General features: G+C 54.1%; 1 protein-coding gene across 1 annotated transcript in view; it reads left to right on the forward strand.

The window, feature by feature from the left end:
* LAMA3 (laminin subunit alpha 3) overlaps window positions 1-12772 on the forward strand; it is a 179789-nt gene extending 167017 nt beyond the window's left edge. Inside the window, exons 61-70 of the mRNA XM_064170537.1 lie at window positions 240-374; window positions 2422-2566; window positions 3883-4043; window positions 6015-6204; window positions 6809-6949; window positions 8577-8736; window positions 9437-9564; window positions 10592-10685; window positions 11007-11126; window positions 12145-12772. Coding sequence (XP_064026607.1) covers window positions 240-374; window positions 2422-2566; window positions 3883-4043; window positions 6015-6204; window positions 6809-6949; window positions 8577-8736; window positions 9437-9564; window positions 10592-10685; window positions 11007-11126; window positions 12145-12290 — 1420 coding nt within the window. The 3' untranslated portion in view covers window positions 12291-12772. The remainder of the gene's footprint in view (window positions 1-239; window positions 375-2421; window positions 2567-3882; window positions 4044-6014; window positions 6205-6808; window positions 6950-8576; window positions 8737-9436; window positions 9565-10591; window positions 10686-11006; window positions 11127-12144) is intronic.
* The last annotated feature ends 321 nt before the right edge of the window (window positions 12773-13093 follow it).

Raw genomic sequence — 13093 nt, forward strand, 5'->3', positions numbered from 1 at the left:
AGGGAGAGTTCTTTCCTGATTCCAGCTGGAGCAGGATGTCACTGTAGGACTGAAGCATCACCTTCAGCTCTTGCCCCATGCTGCAGAGCATTCCATAGCAGTGAACACGCCAGGAGTGAGCCAAGGAAGCTCTAGCAGAGTTACCCTCTAGCAAGCAGACACCTCTGGCAAGTGGTCCCTTGCCTACACTTCATTTAGGTTCATGACCTAAAAGCTTGTTTGTCTTCACTTGGTTTCAGAGTCCATCTGCTGGTTGATGACAAAGCAGCAGCAGCAGCAGCAGCTGACCCTCCAAGAGCACGGGCACTGATTGAACCTATCAGATTTGGTGGAGATGATTTTGAAGGCTGCATCTCAAACATCTTTATCAAAAGGTACTTGGCCTAGAAAGCTTTGAGTTTTGTCCATTTGGGCCTCTTCCATTCAGATTAAAATCACTTTATGCTGAATGGCTCTTCAGGGGTGACCTCATTGCTGTCTACAGCTACCTGAAGGGAGGTCGTAGCCAGGTGGGGTTGGGCTCTTCTCCCAGACAACCAGCAACAGAGCAAGGGGACAGAGGCTCAAGCTGTGGCAGGGCAGGTTGAGGCTGGATGTGAGGAGGAAGTTGTTGGCAGAGAGTGATTGGCATTGGAATGGACTGCCCAGGGAGGTGGTGGAGTCACCATCCCTGGAGGTGTTCAAGCAAAGCCTGGCTGGGGCACTTAGTGCCATGGTCTGGTTGACTGGCTAGGGCTGGGTGCTAGGTTGGACTGGATGAGCTTGGAGGTCTCTTCCAACCTGCTTGATTCTGTGATTCTATGGAGGTGTTCAAAGCCAGGTTGGATGAGGCCTTGGAGCAACCTTGGCCTAATGGAAGGTGTTTCTGCCCACGGTGGGGGGTTGGAACTGGATGATCTTTAAGGTCCCTTCCAATCCAAACCATTCTAGGATTCTATGAAGCCTTCATGAGTGCATAACATGGACCTAAATATTTTTCTATCCAGGCAGATAACAGATGGGATCAAGTTGTAAGCAAATCTGCTCTGCAGGTGGTAATGGAATTTTTGCTCTGGTCCTGAGTTAGGTCCTGAGTTAGCAAGACATAAAATGTTGCCTTTTTTCCCTGGTTCTCACAGAATCAGACTGGGCTGGGTTGGAAGGGACCTTAAGCATCATCTAGATCACCCCTCCTGCCATGGGCAGGGACACTTCCTACTGGACCAGCTTTCTCAAGGCCCACCCAACCTGATTTCCAGCACTTCCAGGATTTAAGCCTCCACAACTTCTCTGAGCAACCTGCTCCAGTGCCTCACCACCTCCATGGGCAAGAATTGCTTCCTAATGGCTGATCTCACAGTATCACAGACTCACAGTATCATCAGGGTTGGAAGAGACCTCACAGATCATCAAGTCCAACCCTTTACCACAGAGCTCAAGGCTAGACCATGGCACCAAGTGCCACGTCCAACCTTGCCTTGAAGTGCCCAGCTTCTGCCAGTTTGAAGCCATTGTCACTCCATGCCTCTGCAGAACTCCCTCCCCACCTCTCCTGCAGCCCCTTCAGGTACTGGAAGGCTTCTCTAAGGTCTCCCTGCAGCCTTCTCTTCCCCAGACTGACCAACCCCATTGGTTGTGCACAATTAACCTTCAGGTACTGGAAGGCTTCTCTAAGGTCTCCCTGCAGCCTTCTCTTCCCCAGACTGACCAACCCCATTGGTTGTGTACAATTAACCTTCAGGTACTGGAAGGCTTCTCTAAGGTCTCCCTGCAGCCTTCTCTTCCCCAGACTGACCAACCCCATTGGTTGTGCACAATTAACCTTCAGGTACTGGAAGGCTTCTCTAAGGTCTCCCTGGAGCCTTCTCTTCCCCAGACTGACCAACCCCATTGGTTGTGCACAATTAACCTTCAGGTACTGGAAGGCTTCTCTAAGGTCTCCCTGCAGCCTTCTCTTCCCCAGACTGACCAACCCCATTGGTTGTGCACAATCAACCTTCAGGTACTGGAAGGCTTCTCTAAGGTCTCCCTGGAGCCTTCTCTTCCCCAGACTGACCAACCCCATTGGTTGTGCACAATTAACCAGTTCATTTTTGAGGTCTGATGCTGAAATCTGAGTCACTTGAGGCTGCTGTCAATTTGTCCTCTTTCCCCCCCCCCCCTCCACTGGCAATATTTGTCTGCTTTGCTTCTTAATTCAATAGCTTCTACCAAAAGCCCTTTGATTAGGAGTGATGAGAACACAACAGCAGAGCCTTTGCACAGCCACAAAGAAAGGGGCAGAACCAAGACAGCTGTGAACAGGGTTTTTTTTTGTAGCATTGGACCAACATTTTCCACTGAAAAATAGAAATTGGAGCTTGGCCATCAGCTGAGTGGGAAATCCAATTTGCCCAGGAGAGTTTTGCACTGTGTTAACACCTCCTGCTTTCATCACTCCAGGACAGGTCAGCTCCCTGAGGTTCAGAATCTTGTTAACTACACTGCAAAGTCTGGAGTGTCCCTCGGAGCCTGCCGCGGAGCCCAGAGCTTGGAACCACTTCTGCTGAAGGACTTCAGACATCATCCCAGGGCTAAGATGCTCAAGGTATGCTTGATCCAGCTGCCATCAGCACTCCTTATATCCTGGAATCCTGATGTTGAAGTGGAGCCTCTTTGGGTGCCATCTTCAGCCTGGAGAAGAGAAGGCTTCCAGGAGACCTAGGAGTGACCTTCCAGTATCTGAAGGGGGTTGCAGGAGGGCTGGGGAGGGACTATTGACAAGGGCTTGTAATGACAGGACAAGGGGGAATGGGTTTGAAGTGGCAGAGGGGAGATTGAAAGTGGATGTTAGGAAGAAGTTGTTTGTAGTGAGGGTGGTGAGACACTGGCACAGGTTGAGAGTGGTGAGACATTGGCACAGGTTGAGGGTGGTGAGACACTGGCACAGGTTGAGAGTGGTGAGACACTGGCACAGGTTGTCCAGGGAGGTTGTGGAGCACAGAAGCACCCAATGTGATCAAAGATCACATTGGGTGCTTCTGTGCTCCACAACCTCCCTGGAGGTGTTCAGGACCAGGTTGGTTGAGTCCTTGAGCAACCTGTTCTAGTGGGAGGTGTCCCTGCCTGTGGCAGAGGGTTGGAACTGGCTGAGCTTTGAGGTCCCTTCCAACCTAAACCATTCCATGATTCTATCTTATCCACATTGTCCTTGTCCTGCCACTGGGCACCACTGCCTGGCAGCTTCATCTTGACACCCACACCTCAGCTATTAAGAAACACTGATGTGATCCTCTCTCAGCCTTTTCTCTAAGATCCCTCAGTCCACCCAGCAACCCAAACCCACCATGGCCACTAAACCATGTCCCTGCCTGCCATGGCCACAGGTTTCTTGAACACCTCCAGCCATGGGCACTCCATCACCTCCCTGGGCAGCCTCTGCTAATTCCTGACCACTCCTGCACCAAAGACATTTTTCCTCCTCTCCAACCTAACCCTCCCCTGGCACAAGTTCAGGTCATTTCTTCTCCTTGTGTTGTCTGATACTGGGGAGAAGAGACCAACACCACATGGCTCCAATCTCCTCTCAGGCACTTGTAGGGAGCAGTGACATCTGCCCTCAGCTTCCTCTTCTCCACATTAAACAGTCCCAGTTCTCTCATCCTTGGTTTTGATACCAAAGCTGTGTCTGCACAGCCCTGGTTTGTAGAACCATGTCAGATGTTGTTATTTCCCTTCCATCTCACACCTGAAGCAAGTTCTTGCTGTGATGAAGTCCCTGCTAAACCTGTCCAGGGTGACAACAGCTGCTCAGTCCTTTGGAGAAGGCCTTTCCTGCCTCAGGTGGAACTCATAAATGTGTAGATTGAAATCTTGGAGGTTTTTGTGTGCATGCACAGTAACTGTTTCAATTCTGTCCTACAGGATGAAGAGTTCCTTGATTATTGGAAAGCTGCTAATGTGCAAACCCAGCACAGCTCCACTTCAGCAGCCCAGTCCCATGTCAGCAGTGAAGCACATCTGCTTGGAAGCACCCCCAGCACCTTCATGGCCTACATGATTTCTGCACCTACAGCTACAGACAGGTGATGCAAATGTTCATACAGTCAGAGACTTGGCTTGGTTGGAAAGGTCCTGTTCAGTGTCTTTATTGATGATCTGGACAAGGGCAATGAGCCCAGCATCAGTAATTTGCAGATGACACCAAGCAGCTGTGGAGCTGTTGGAGGGTAGCAGAGCCCTGCAGAGGGACCTGGCCAGGCTGGATGGGTGGGCAGAGGCCAAGGGGATGAGATTGAACAAAGCCAAGTGCAGGGTTCTGCACTTTGGCCACAACAACCCCAAGCAGCACTACAGGCTGGGGCCAGAGTGGCTGAGAGCAGCCAGGCAGAGAGGGAGCTGGGGGTGCTGGCAGAGAGGAGCTGAAGAGGAGACAGCAGTGCCCAGGTGGGCAGCAGAGCCAATGGCATCCTGGGCTGGCTCAGGAGCAGTGTGGCCAGCAGGACAAGGGAGGTTCTTGTGCCCCTCTGCTCAGCACTGCTCAGGCCACACCTGGAGTGCTGTGTCCAGTTCTGAGCTCCTCAGTTCCAGAGAGATGTTGAGGTGCTGGAATGTGTTTGGAGCAGGGCAGCAAGGCTGGGGAGGGGGCCTGGAGCACAGCCCTGTGAGGAGAGGCTGAGGGAGCTGGGGGTGTGCAGCCTGCAGCAGAGGAGGCTCAGGGCAGAGCTCATTGCTGTCTGCAGCTGCCTGCAGGGAGGCTGTAGCCAGGTGGGTTTGGGCTCTGCTGCCAGGCAGCCAGCAACAGAACAAGGGGACACAGCCTGGAGCTGTGCCAGGGCAGGTCTAGGCTGGATGTGAGGAGGAAGTTGTTGTCAGAGAGAGTGATTGGCATTGGAATGGGCTGCCCAGGGAGGTGGTGGAGTGGCTGTGGCTGGAGGTGTTGCAGCCAAGCCTGTCTGGGGCACTTAGTGCCATGGTCTGGTTGGCTGGGCAGGGCTGGGTGCTAGGTTGGGCTGGGTGAGCTTGGAGCTTTCTTCCTACCTGCTTGATTCTATCCTTCTATGACCTTTAAGATCAAGTCCAAACATTCATCTTCTCTATTCTAATACCAGAATTGTCAAAGCTGTTCGAGTTGATGAGTGCCAGGGGTCAGGACATCCTTACTGCTGCTGTCTTGGCACAAGGCAGAAGAGCACTTCAGGCATTTTCCTTCTGTGCTAACTTATACCCAAACTGGCCACAGTGACTTGGATGTGGTGAACAATCACAGTGCATACTGATGCCAAGTGCTGAGCCTGAGTATGTCACCATCCATCCACATTCCAAGGTGCAGGCCCCACTGGATGCTGATTGCACCCAGAAGCTCTGCTGTTTTTCACAATGGACTTCCACTGCCATGCTTCATAGAATGGGTTGGGTTGGAAGGGACCTTGAAAGTCATCCAGTTCCAACCCCCTGCCATGGGCAGAGACATCTCCCACCAGCACAGCTTGCTCAAGGCCTCATCCAACCTGGCCTTGAACAACTCTAGGGAGGTTGTGGAGCACAGAAGCACCCAATGTGATCAAAGATCACATTGGGTGCTTCTGTGCTCCACAAACTCCCTGGGCAACCCTTGCCAGTGTCTCACCACCCTCAACCTGTGCCAGTCTCTCACCACCCTCACTACAAACAGCTTCTTCCTAACATCCACTTTCAATCTCCCCTCTGCCACTTCAAACCCATTCCTCCTCCTCCTCCTGCCATTCCCAGACCTTGTCAATAGTCCCTCCCCAGCCCTCCTGCAGCCCCCTTCAGATCCTGCAAGGCCACTCCAAGGTCTCCTCCAAGCCTTCACTTCTCCAGGCTGCAGAGTCCCAACTCTCCCAGCCTGTCCCCACAGGGGAGCTTCTCCAGTCCTCTGATCATCTTTGTGGCCTCCTCTGGACCCTCTCCAACAGTTCCATGTCCTGCTTGTGCTGGGGGCACCACACCTGGCTGCATTTCTCTGCTCTGGAGCACAGCCAGGCTGCAGCTCCCTGAGCCCAGGCTGTCAATGCTCCTCTTTCTCACCACAGGTTACACTTCTCTGTAGAGGTCCGGACTCAGTCCTCGAGAGGATCAATACTTTTCCTGGAGAACAGCTCTGAGGGCTCTCACATGGCTCTCTACATCTCAAAGGGACGTTTTGTCTTCTCACTTGGCTCTGGAGGAAGAAGAACCAAAGTCAGAAGCAGTGCTAAATACAACGATGGGCAGTGGCACACTGTGAGTATGTAGCAGGGGAATGGGGCACAGCAGACATCCAGCAGGAGCAGCAAACTCGGTTTTTAAGGCATTGGAGCTTTGATTTTGGTCATCTGAAGTTGATTGTGATGCCTACAGGTTTCATGTAGCTGGTTTAGGAGGCCTTAGAGAGGCTGAGGCCCCCAGCATTGTTATTTTCAGTTCAGATATTGCATCAATGTGGTGTTGAATGGGGATAAAAAGCTCCAGGGGCTCTCTTTGACCTTAGGGCTTTGCACTCATAGAGTCCCAGCAGGGTGGGGGTTGGAAGTGACGTCTGGAGATCATCCAGTCCAACCCCCCTGCTGAAGCAGGGCCACCCACAGCAGCTTGCCCAGGAGCACAATGTCCAGGTGGGTTTGGAATCTCTCCAGAGGAGACTCCATAACCTCTCCAGGGCTCAGCACCCTCACCCCAAAGAAGTTTCTCCTCCTGCTCAGGTGGAACCTCCTGGGTTCCAGTTTGTGCCCGTTGCCCCTTGTCCTGACACGAGCTTGGCCCCATCCTGCTGCCCCCCAGCCTTTGCTGAGCAGCACTGGAGAGGTGTCCATGTGTCAGACAAGCTCTGCTGTTTGCCCCTGGGCAGGTGGTGGTCAGCCTGGAGGGGCAGAACGTGCGCCTGGTTGTCGACGGCCTGAGAGCCCAGCATGGGAGCTTCCCAGCGAGTCCTGCCACCAGCTTTAGGCCTCCAGTCTACGTGGGAGGGCTGCCATGGCTGCCCAGACAGGTAAATAGTTCCCACATCCCCCCCCCTGCTGCACTCCCTGTGCCTCTGAGCCTCGCTGCTGCCAGCCCCTGGGGATGTTTCCAAGCGCCCAGCGAGCACCACCTGTGCCTGCTGTGTGCAGCTGCCCATCCCAGCTGGCTCTGCTCACCTGCTCACACTGCTCTCAGCAGGTCCTGCTCTTCCAGCAGGTGTTGGTGGGAACCTGGGGGCAGCCATGTGCTGCTTTTATTTCTCTTGAGAAACGTAGGAAAAGAACAAAGCCTTTTGAAAGCAGAAGTGGAGAAGAGAAGGCTCTGGGGACAGACTGGGAGAGTTGGGGCTGTTCAGCCTGGAGAAGAGAAGGCTGCAGGGAGACCTCAGAGAAGCCTGAAGGGCCTACAGGAGAGCTGGGGAAGGACTTTTGACAAGGACTGGGAGTGACAGGATGAGGAACAATGGCTTTGAACTGGGAGAGGAGAGACTAAGACTGGAGATGGAGACTGGAGATGGGGAAGAAATTACTTCAGTGAGGGTGGTGAGACACTGGCATAGGTTGCTCAGGAAGGTTGTGATTGCCCCTCCCTGGAGGTGTCCAAGACCAGGCTGAATGAGGCCCTGAGCAAGCTGGGCTGGTGGGAGGTGTCTCTGCCCTTCCATCCTGGCAGGGGAGTTGGAGCTGGATGATCCTGAAGGTCCCTTCCAACTCAACCCATTCTGTGATTCTACGACCTCCAGGAACACTCTTCCCACAGAACACTGAGCTCCATGGACTAAGCAGTGAGCTGTAGAGAAGCAAAGGCATCCCCTCCCAGGGAACCCCTGATGCAGCACTGGATCTTGCTGTGGATGGTGGGGGGGTCCTGCTGCTCTAAAACTTGGCATTTTACAGTGTTAGACTAAACAACCTCTTAGGAAGGGCAAGGTGAGCTTGAGGTGTCCCTGCTCCTGTTGAGGTGTCTTTGTGACACCTCCTTGGAGGCCTCTGTCCTGCAAGCAGGGGTGCTGGTCACTCAGAAGCAGCTGTTGCTGTACTGGTTGGAGCTGGTTTTCACAGATGTGGCAAGACAGAGGACCCCAGAGTGCCAGGTGGGAAGGGATCCCCAGGACCCTCTGTCCAACCCTTCCAGCTCACAGCAGAGCTGAGCTGGGCCAGCTCCCTGCCAGGCTGAGCCTTCACACTGCCCCATGCAGGGCACTCCACTGCTCCACTTGGGAGATGATTCCAGCCTCTGACTGCTCCCAGGGGCAAACATTTTCTTCTGCAGTCCCATGGGGATGTCCCCAGCAGTAACTTGTCCCCATCACCCCTTAGCTTTGCCATGGCACTGCTTGTACAGAGAAGTCTCCATCCTGCTGGCAGCCTCCCTCCATGTCCTGGTGCATGGTGACAAGGTCTGCCCTGAGCCTTCTCCCCTCCAGACTGCACCACCTCAGCTCTCATCCTGTCCTCCCAGAGCAGGGCTGCCAGGCCTCTGAGCACCCTCCTGGCCCTTCTGGCACACTTCCACTTTCTTTCCTGCATCAGAGGTGGGGGTTGGGAGCCTTTAGTGCCAGCTGACTTTCTGCAGCCCAGCAGCAGCAATGCACCTTCTTGCCAAGATTAATGCCTACTGTGCTGTTGTGTTCATGGCTTGAAATACGCTTCCAGAACATGCCAACAAAGAGTTTCAAGGGCTGCCTGAGGAATCTGAAGATGAATGGAGAACTCCTGAAGGCACCCCAGCAAAAAAATGGTGTGCTTCCATGTCTGGATGTTGCCATGGACACAGGGATTCATTTCTTTGATGAAGGAGGATACATCACCATTGGTAAGCTGTGTGATGCACAGGTGGCCAAGAGAGCCAGTGGCATCCTGGCCTGCATCAGGAATGGTGTGGCCAGCAGGAGCAGGGAGGTCATTCTGCCCCTGTACTCTGCACTGGTTAGACCACACCTTGAGTGCTGTGTTCAGTTCTGGGCCCCCCAGTTTAGGAGGGACATTGAGATGCTTGAGCGTGTCCAGAGAAGGGCAACGAGGCTGGGGAGAGGCCTTGAGCACAGCCCTAGGAGGAGAGGCTGAGGGAGCTGGGATTGGTTAGCCTGGAGAAGAGGAGGCTCAGGGCAGACCTTATTGCTGTCTGCAACTACCTGAGGGGTGGTTGTGGCCAGGAGGAGGTTGCTCTCTTCTCTCAGGTGGCCAGCACCAGAACAAGAGGACACAGCCTCAGGCTGTGCCAGGGGAGATTTAGGCTGGAGGTGAGGAGAAAGTTCTTCCCTGAGAGAGTCATTGGACACTGGAATGGGCTGCCCGGGGAGGTGGTGGAGTCGCCGTCCCTGGAGCTGTTCAAGGCAGGACTGGACGTGGCACTTGGTGCCATGGTCTGGCCTTGAGCTCTGTGAGGTCTCTTCCAACCCTGATGATACTGTGAGACTGTGAATGATGTCTTCATGTGTACCTGCAAGGCTTTTTTTCAGGTGATGTTCCTATTATCAACTAAGATCCTCTACCCACTGTCCCATTCTCCACAGGCAACCTGCTCTGGGGTTTGGATTTTAGGGTTGTGTTTAGCATTCGGCCCAGGAGTCCAGCAGGGACTCTCCTCCATGCTGGAAGCAAGCAGGACAGCTACCTGAGTGTTTACATGACAGGAGGAAAGGTAAGAGCAGGCTCTGCTTCCCTTTCTGCTGCACTGCTCTCCTTCAGCCAGAGGCATTGTCACCTTCAGCTCTGGGCTCAAGCTGATCTGCTGGAGGGCAGGAAGGCTCTGCAAAGGGTCCTAGCCAGGCTGCATCCAGGGAATGAGACCAGTGGGATGAGGTTCAACAATGCCAAGTGCAGGGTCCTGCACTTGGGTCACAACAACCCCAGGAATGCTCCAGGACTGGAGCAAAGTGGCTGCAAACTGCCCAGGACCTGGGGGTGCTGGTTGAGAATAGCCAAAGATGAGCCAGAACCTGGAGTCCTGGCTTCAGTTTTGGGTCCCTCACTGCATAAAGGACACTGAGAGGCTGGAGCAGGTCCAGAGAAGGGCAACAAAGCTGGGGAAGGGTCTGGAGAACAGGGCTGGGGAGCAGCAGCTGAGGGAGCTGGGGGGGTTAGTGTGGAGCAGAGGAGGCTGAGGGCAGAGCTCATTGCTCTCTGCAGCTGCCTGAGAGGAGGCTGCAGGCAGGTGGGGGTTGGGCTCTGCTCCCTAGGCTCAGGTGATGGAAGGAGAGGAAATGTCCTGAACTTGTGCCAGGGGAGGGTTAGGTTGGAGAGGAGGAAAAATGTCTTTGGTGCCAGAGTGGTCAGGGACTGGCAGAGGCTGCCCAGGGAGGTGGTGGAGTGCCCATGGCTGGAGGTGCTGCAGAGAGCTGTGACCATGGCAGCTGGGGCCAGGGTTTGGTGGCCATGGTGAGGTTGGGTTGGACTGGGTGAGCTTGGAGGTCTTGTCCAACTGAACCAGTTCCATGATTCTATATCATCTCCTGGGATTCCATTAGGGGAACTTAGTTCCCTCTTGGAGAGGATAACTTCTAAGTTCTATATCCCAAGACTGTCACTGTCACCTTAGCTAAAGCCCAACCATCCCCAGCTCAGGAAGTTACTCACAGGGCTGTAGTTTCCTGTTGCTACTTTGGGTTTGGGGTTGGTTGTTTGAGGTTTTTTTTTCTATCACATGAATTAATCTCACATTTTTCCAGGTCCTTGTGGCTGGGAATCATGGTGCTGGAGAGTTCCAGACCTCAGTGGCACCTAAGCACCCTCTGACTGATGGCCAGTGGCATACTATTGCAGGTACATGGTGGCATGCCAGGCCTTCTGAAGCTTTGAAAGGCTGCTGGGCACAGCTCTGCAGCTCCAGGGTTTCCCTGCTGTTCATTCTGGGAGCACTCTTTAGGCCAAGGCAGCTGTCTCAAGTTAATGGAAGGGTCTGTACAAGATGGGCTTTGGGGGGGCTGTATTTAGCTCCAGAGGACCTGGATGTGTCCATCTGAATAAAACCTCTTTTTTTCCCATGGGTTCAGTGTCCAGCCTGATGCTGCTTAACAGCAGAGCCCTGTCTAGCTGGGCCTCCCTGGAGCTGTGAAGTGTGCTCACTGTCCTGCTTCTTTGCAGTCTCTCAGAAGGGGAACGTGGTGCAGCTGGAGCTGGGCACACAGAGCAACTACACCACTGTGCCTCTGCCATCTCCTCCTGCCCGTGGGCATCAGCCACTCTACTTTGGCAAAATCCCAGGTAATCCCAGAGCCCCAGGTGGGAAGGGACCCCCAGGACCCTCTGTCCAACCTCTCCAGCTCACAGCAGAGCTGAGCTGGGCCAGCTCCCTGCCAGGCTGAGCCTTCACACTGCCCCATACAGGGCACTCCACTGCTTCCCTTGGGAGATGATTCCAGGCTCTGACTGTTCCCAGGGGCAAACATTTCCTCCTGCAGTTCCTTGGGGATGTCCCCAGCAGTAACCTGTCCCCATCACCCCTTGGCTGTGCCATGGCACTGCTCGTACAGAGGAGTCCCCATCCTGCTGGCAGCCTCCCTTCATGTCCTGGTGCATGGTGACAAGGTCTGCCCTGAGCCTTCTCCCCTCCAGACTGCACCACCTCAGCTCTCATCCTGTCCTCCCAGAGCAGGGCTGCCAGGCCTCTGAGCACCCTCCTGCCCCTTCTGGCACACTTCCACTTTCTTTCCTGCATCAGAGGTGGGGGTTGGGAGCCTTTAGTGCCAGCTGACTTTCTGCAGCCCAGCAGCAGTGCCCCTTCTTGCCAAGATAATGCCTGCTGTTCTCCTGCAGGCCCATGGGCATCTCCCCAGCAGTAACCTGCCCCCATCACCCCTTGGCTTTGCCATGGCACTCCCTGTGCAGAGGGACTCTCCAGCCTCCCGGCAGCCTCCCTTATTACCTGTTACCTCTCCAGGTGTCTAACTGGATTGCCTTCCTCTCCAAAACAAAGGTCTCACTCATGCCTGGGGTTCCTACATCGTATATTCAGGGTTCTCAAGCCATGGAAAAGGCTGCCCAGAGAGGTGGTTGAATCCTCAGCCGTGGTTAGAAGATGCAGAGGTGTGGTGCTGAGGGGCACATGGTTTAGCATCAGATTGGCAGAGAAGGGTGGGACTCAGTGATCTGACAGGGCTTTGCCAACCCAAACGACTCTGATTCTATCATCCTCCCTCCTCTGGGAGCCTTGCACTAATTCATGCTCTTCCAAACCATTCTCATTTCATTCACTTGATCTCTCTCCCCTGTGTTTTGGTAGCCCTTTTGGACACCCTGTGGCTCCCAGTTCGAGTTCCCTTCTCTGGCTGCCTGCGGAGCATTCACCTCAACGACAAACGTCTCTCCAGCAGGAGGCTCTCCGAGGCTCACGGTGCAGTGAGCTTGCAGGGGTGCCCGGCAGAGTGACTCTGCACCAGCAGGGTCTGCTGAGGCGCTGTGTGCATCCCTGCTGCCTCAGGTCCCCTGGGGCTGGTAACGCTGTCACCAGGCCGGTGGGTGAGCAGGAGCAGCCTCTGGATGTGGATGGTGTCAGAGCAGATGAAAAGCCTTTGCTTTGATAAACTCCCTCTGCCATGTTAGCTGATGTTCAAGGTAATCCACTGTGCAGAAAGCATCGTTGTATAGACCCTGCTGGGCCAAGTTCTGCTCTCCTCCACTGCAGCACAGGCTTGGGTCACTCCAGTGTCCTCATTTCAGAGGCTTGCCCTTAGTGCTGCTCGTCTGGAGAGCAAAGTTGATCCACCACTGTAAGGAATTGTATGCAAGTAGAGATCATAGAATCATAGAATCATAGAATCAAGCAGGTTGGAAGAGACCTCCAAGATCATCCAGTCCAACCTATCCCCCTGCCCTATCCAATCAACCAGACCATGGCACTAAGTGCCTCAGCCAGGCTTGGCTTGAACACCTCCAGGGACGGTGCCTCCACCACCTCCCTGGGCAGCCCATTCCAATGCCAATCACTCTCTCTGTGAAGAACTTCTTCCTAACATCCAGCCTAGACCTCCCCTGGCACAACTTGAGACTGTGTCCCCTTGTTCTATTGCTGGTTGCCTGGCAGAAGAGGCCAACCCCACCTGGCTACAATGTCCCTTCAGGTAGTTGTAGACAGTAATAAGATCACCCCTGAGCCTCCTCTTCTCCAGGCTAAACAACCCCAGCTCCCTCAACCTCTCCTCATAGGATTTGTGCTCCAGGCCCCTCACCAG

Source organism: Pogoniulus pusillus, chromosome 34 (assembly GCF_015220805.1).
Source record: "Pogoniulus pusillus isolate bPogPus1 chromosome 34, bPogPus1.pri, whole genome shotgun sequence".
Classification (NCBI taxonomy): Eukaryota; Metazoa; Chordata; class Aves; order Piciformes; family Lybiidae; genus Pogoniulus; species Pogoniulus pusillus.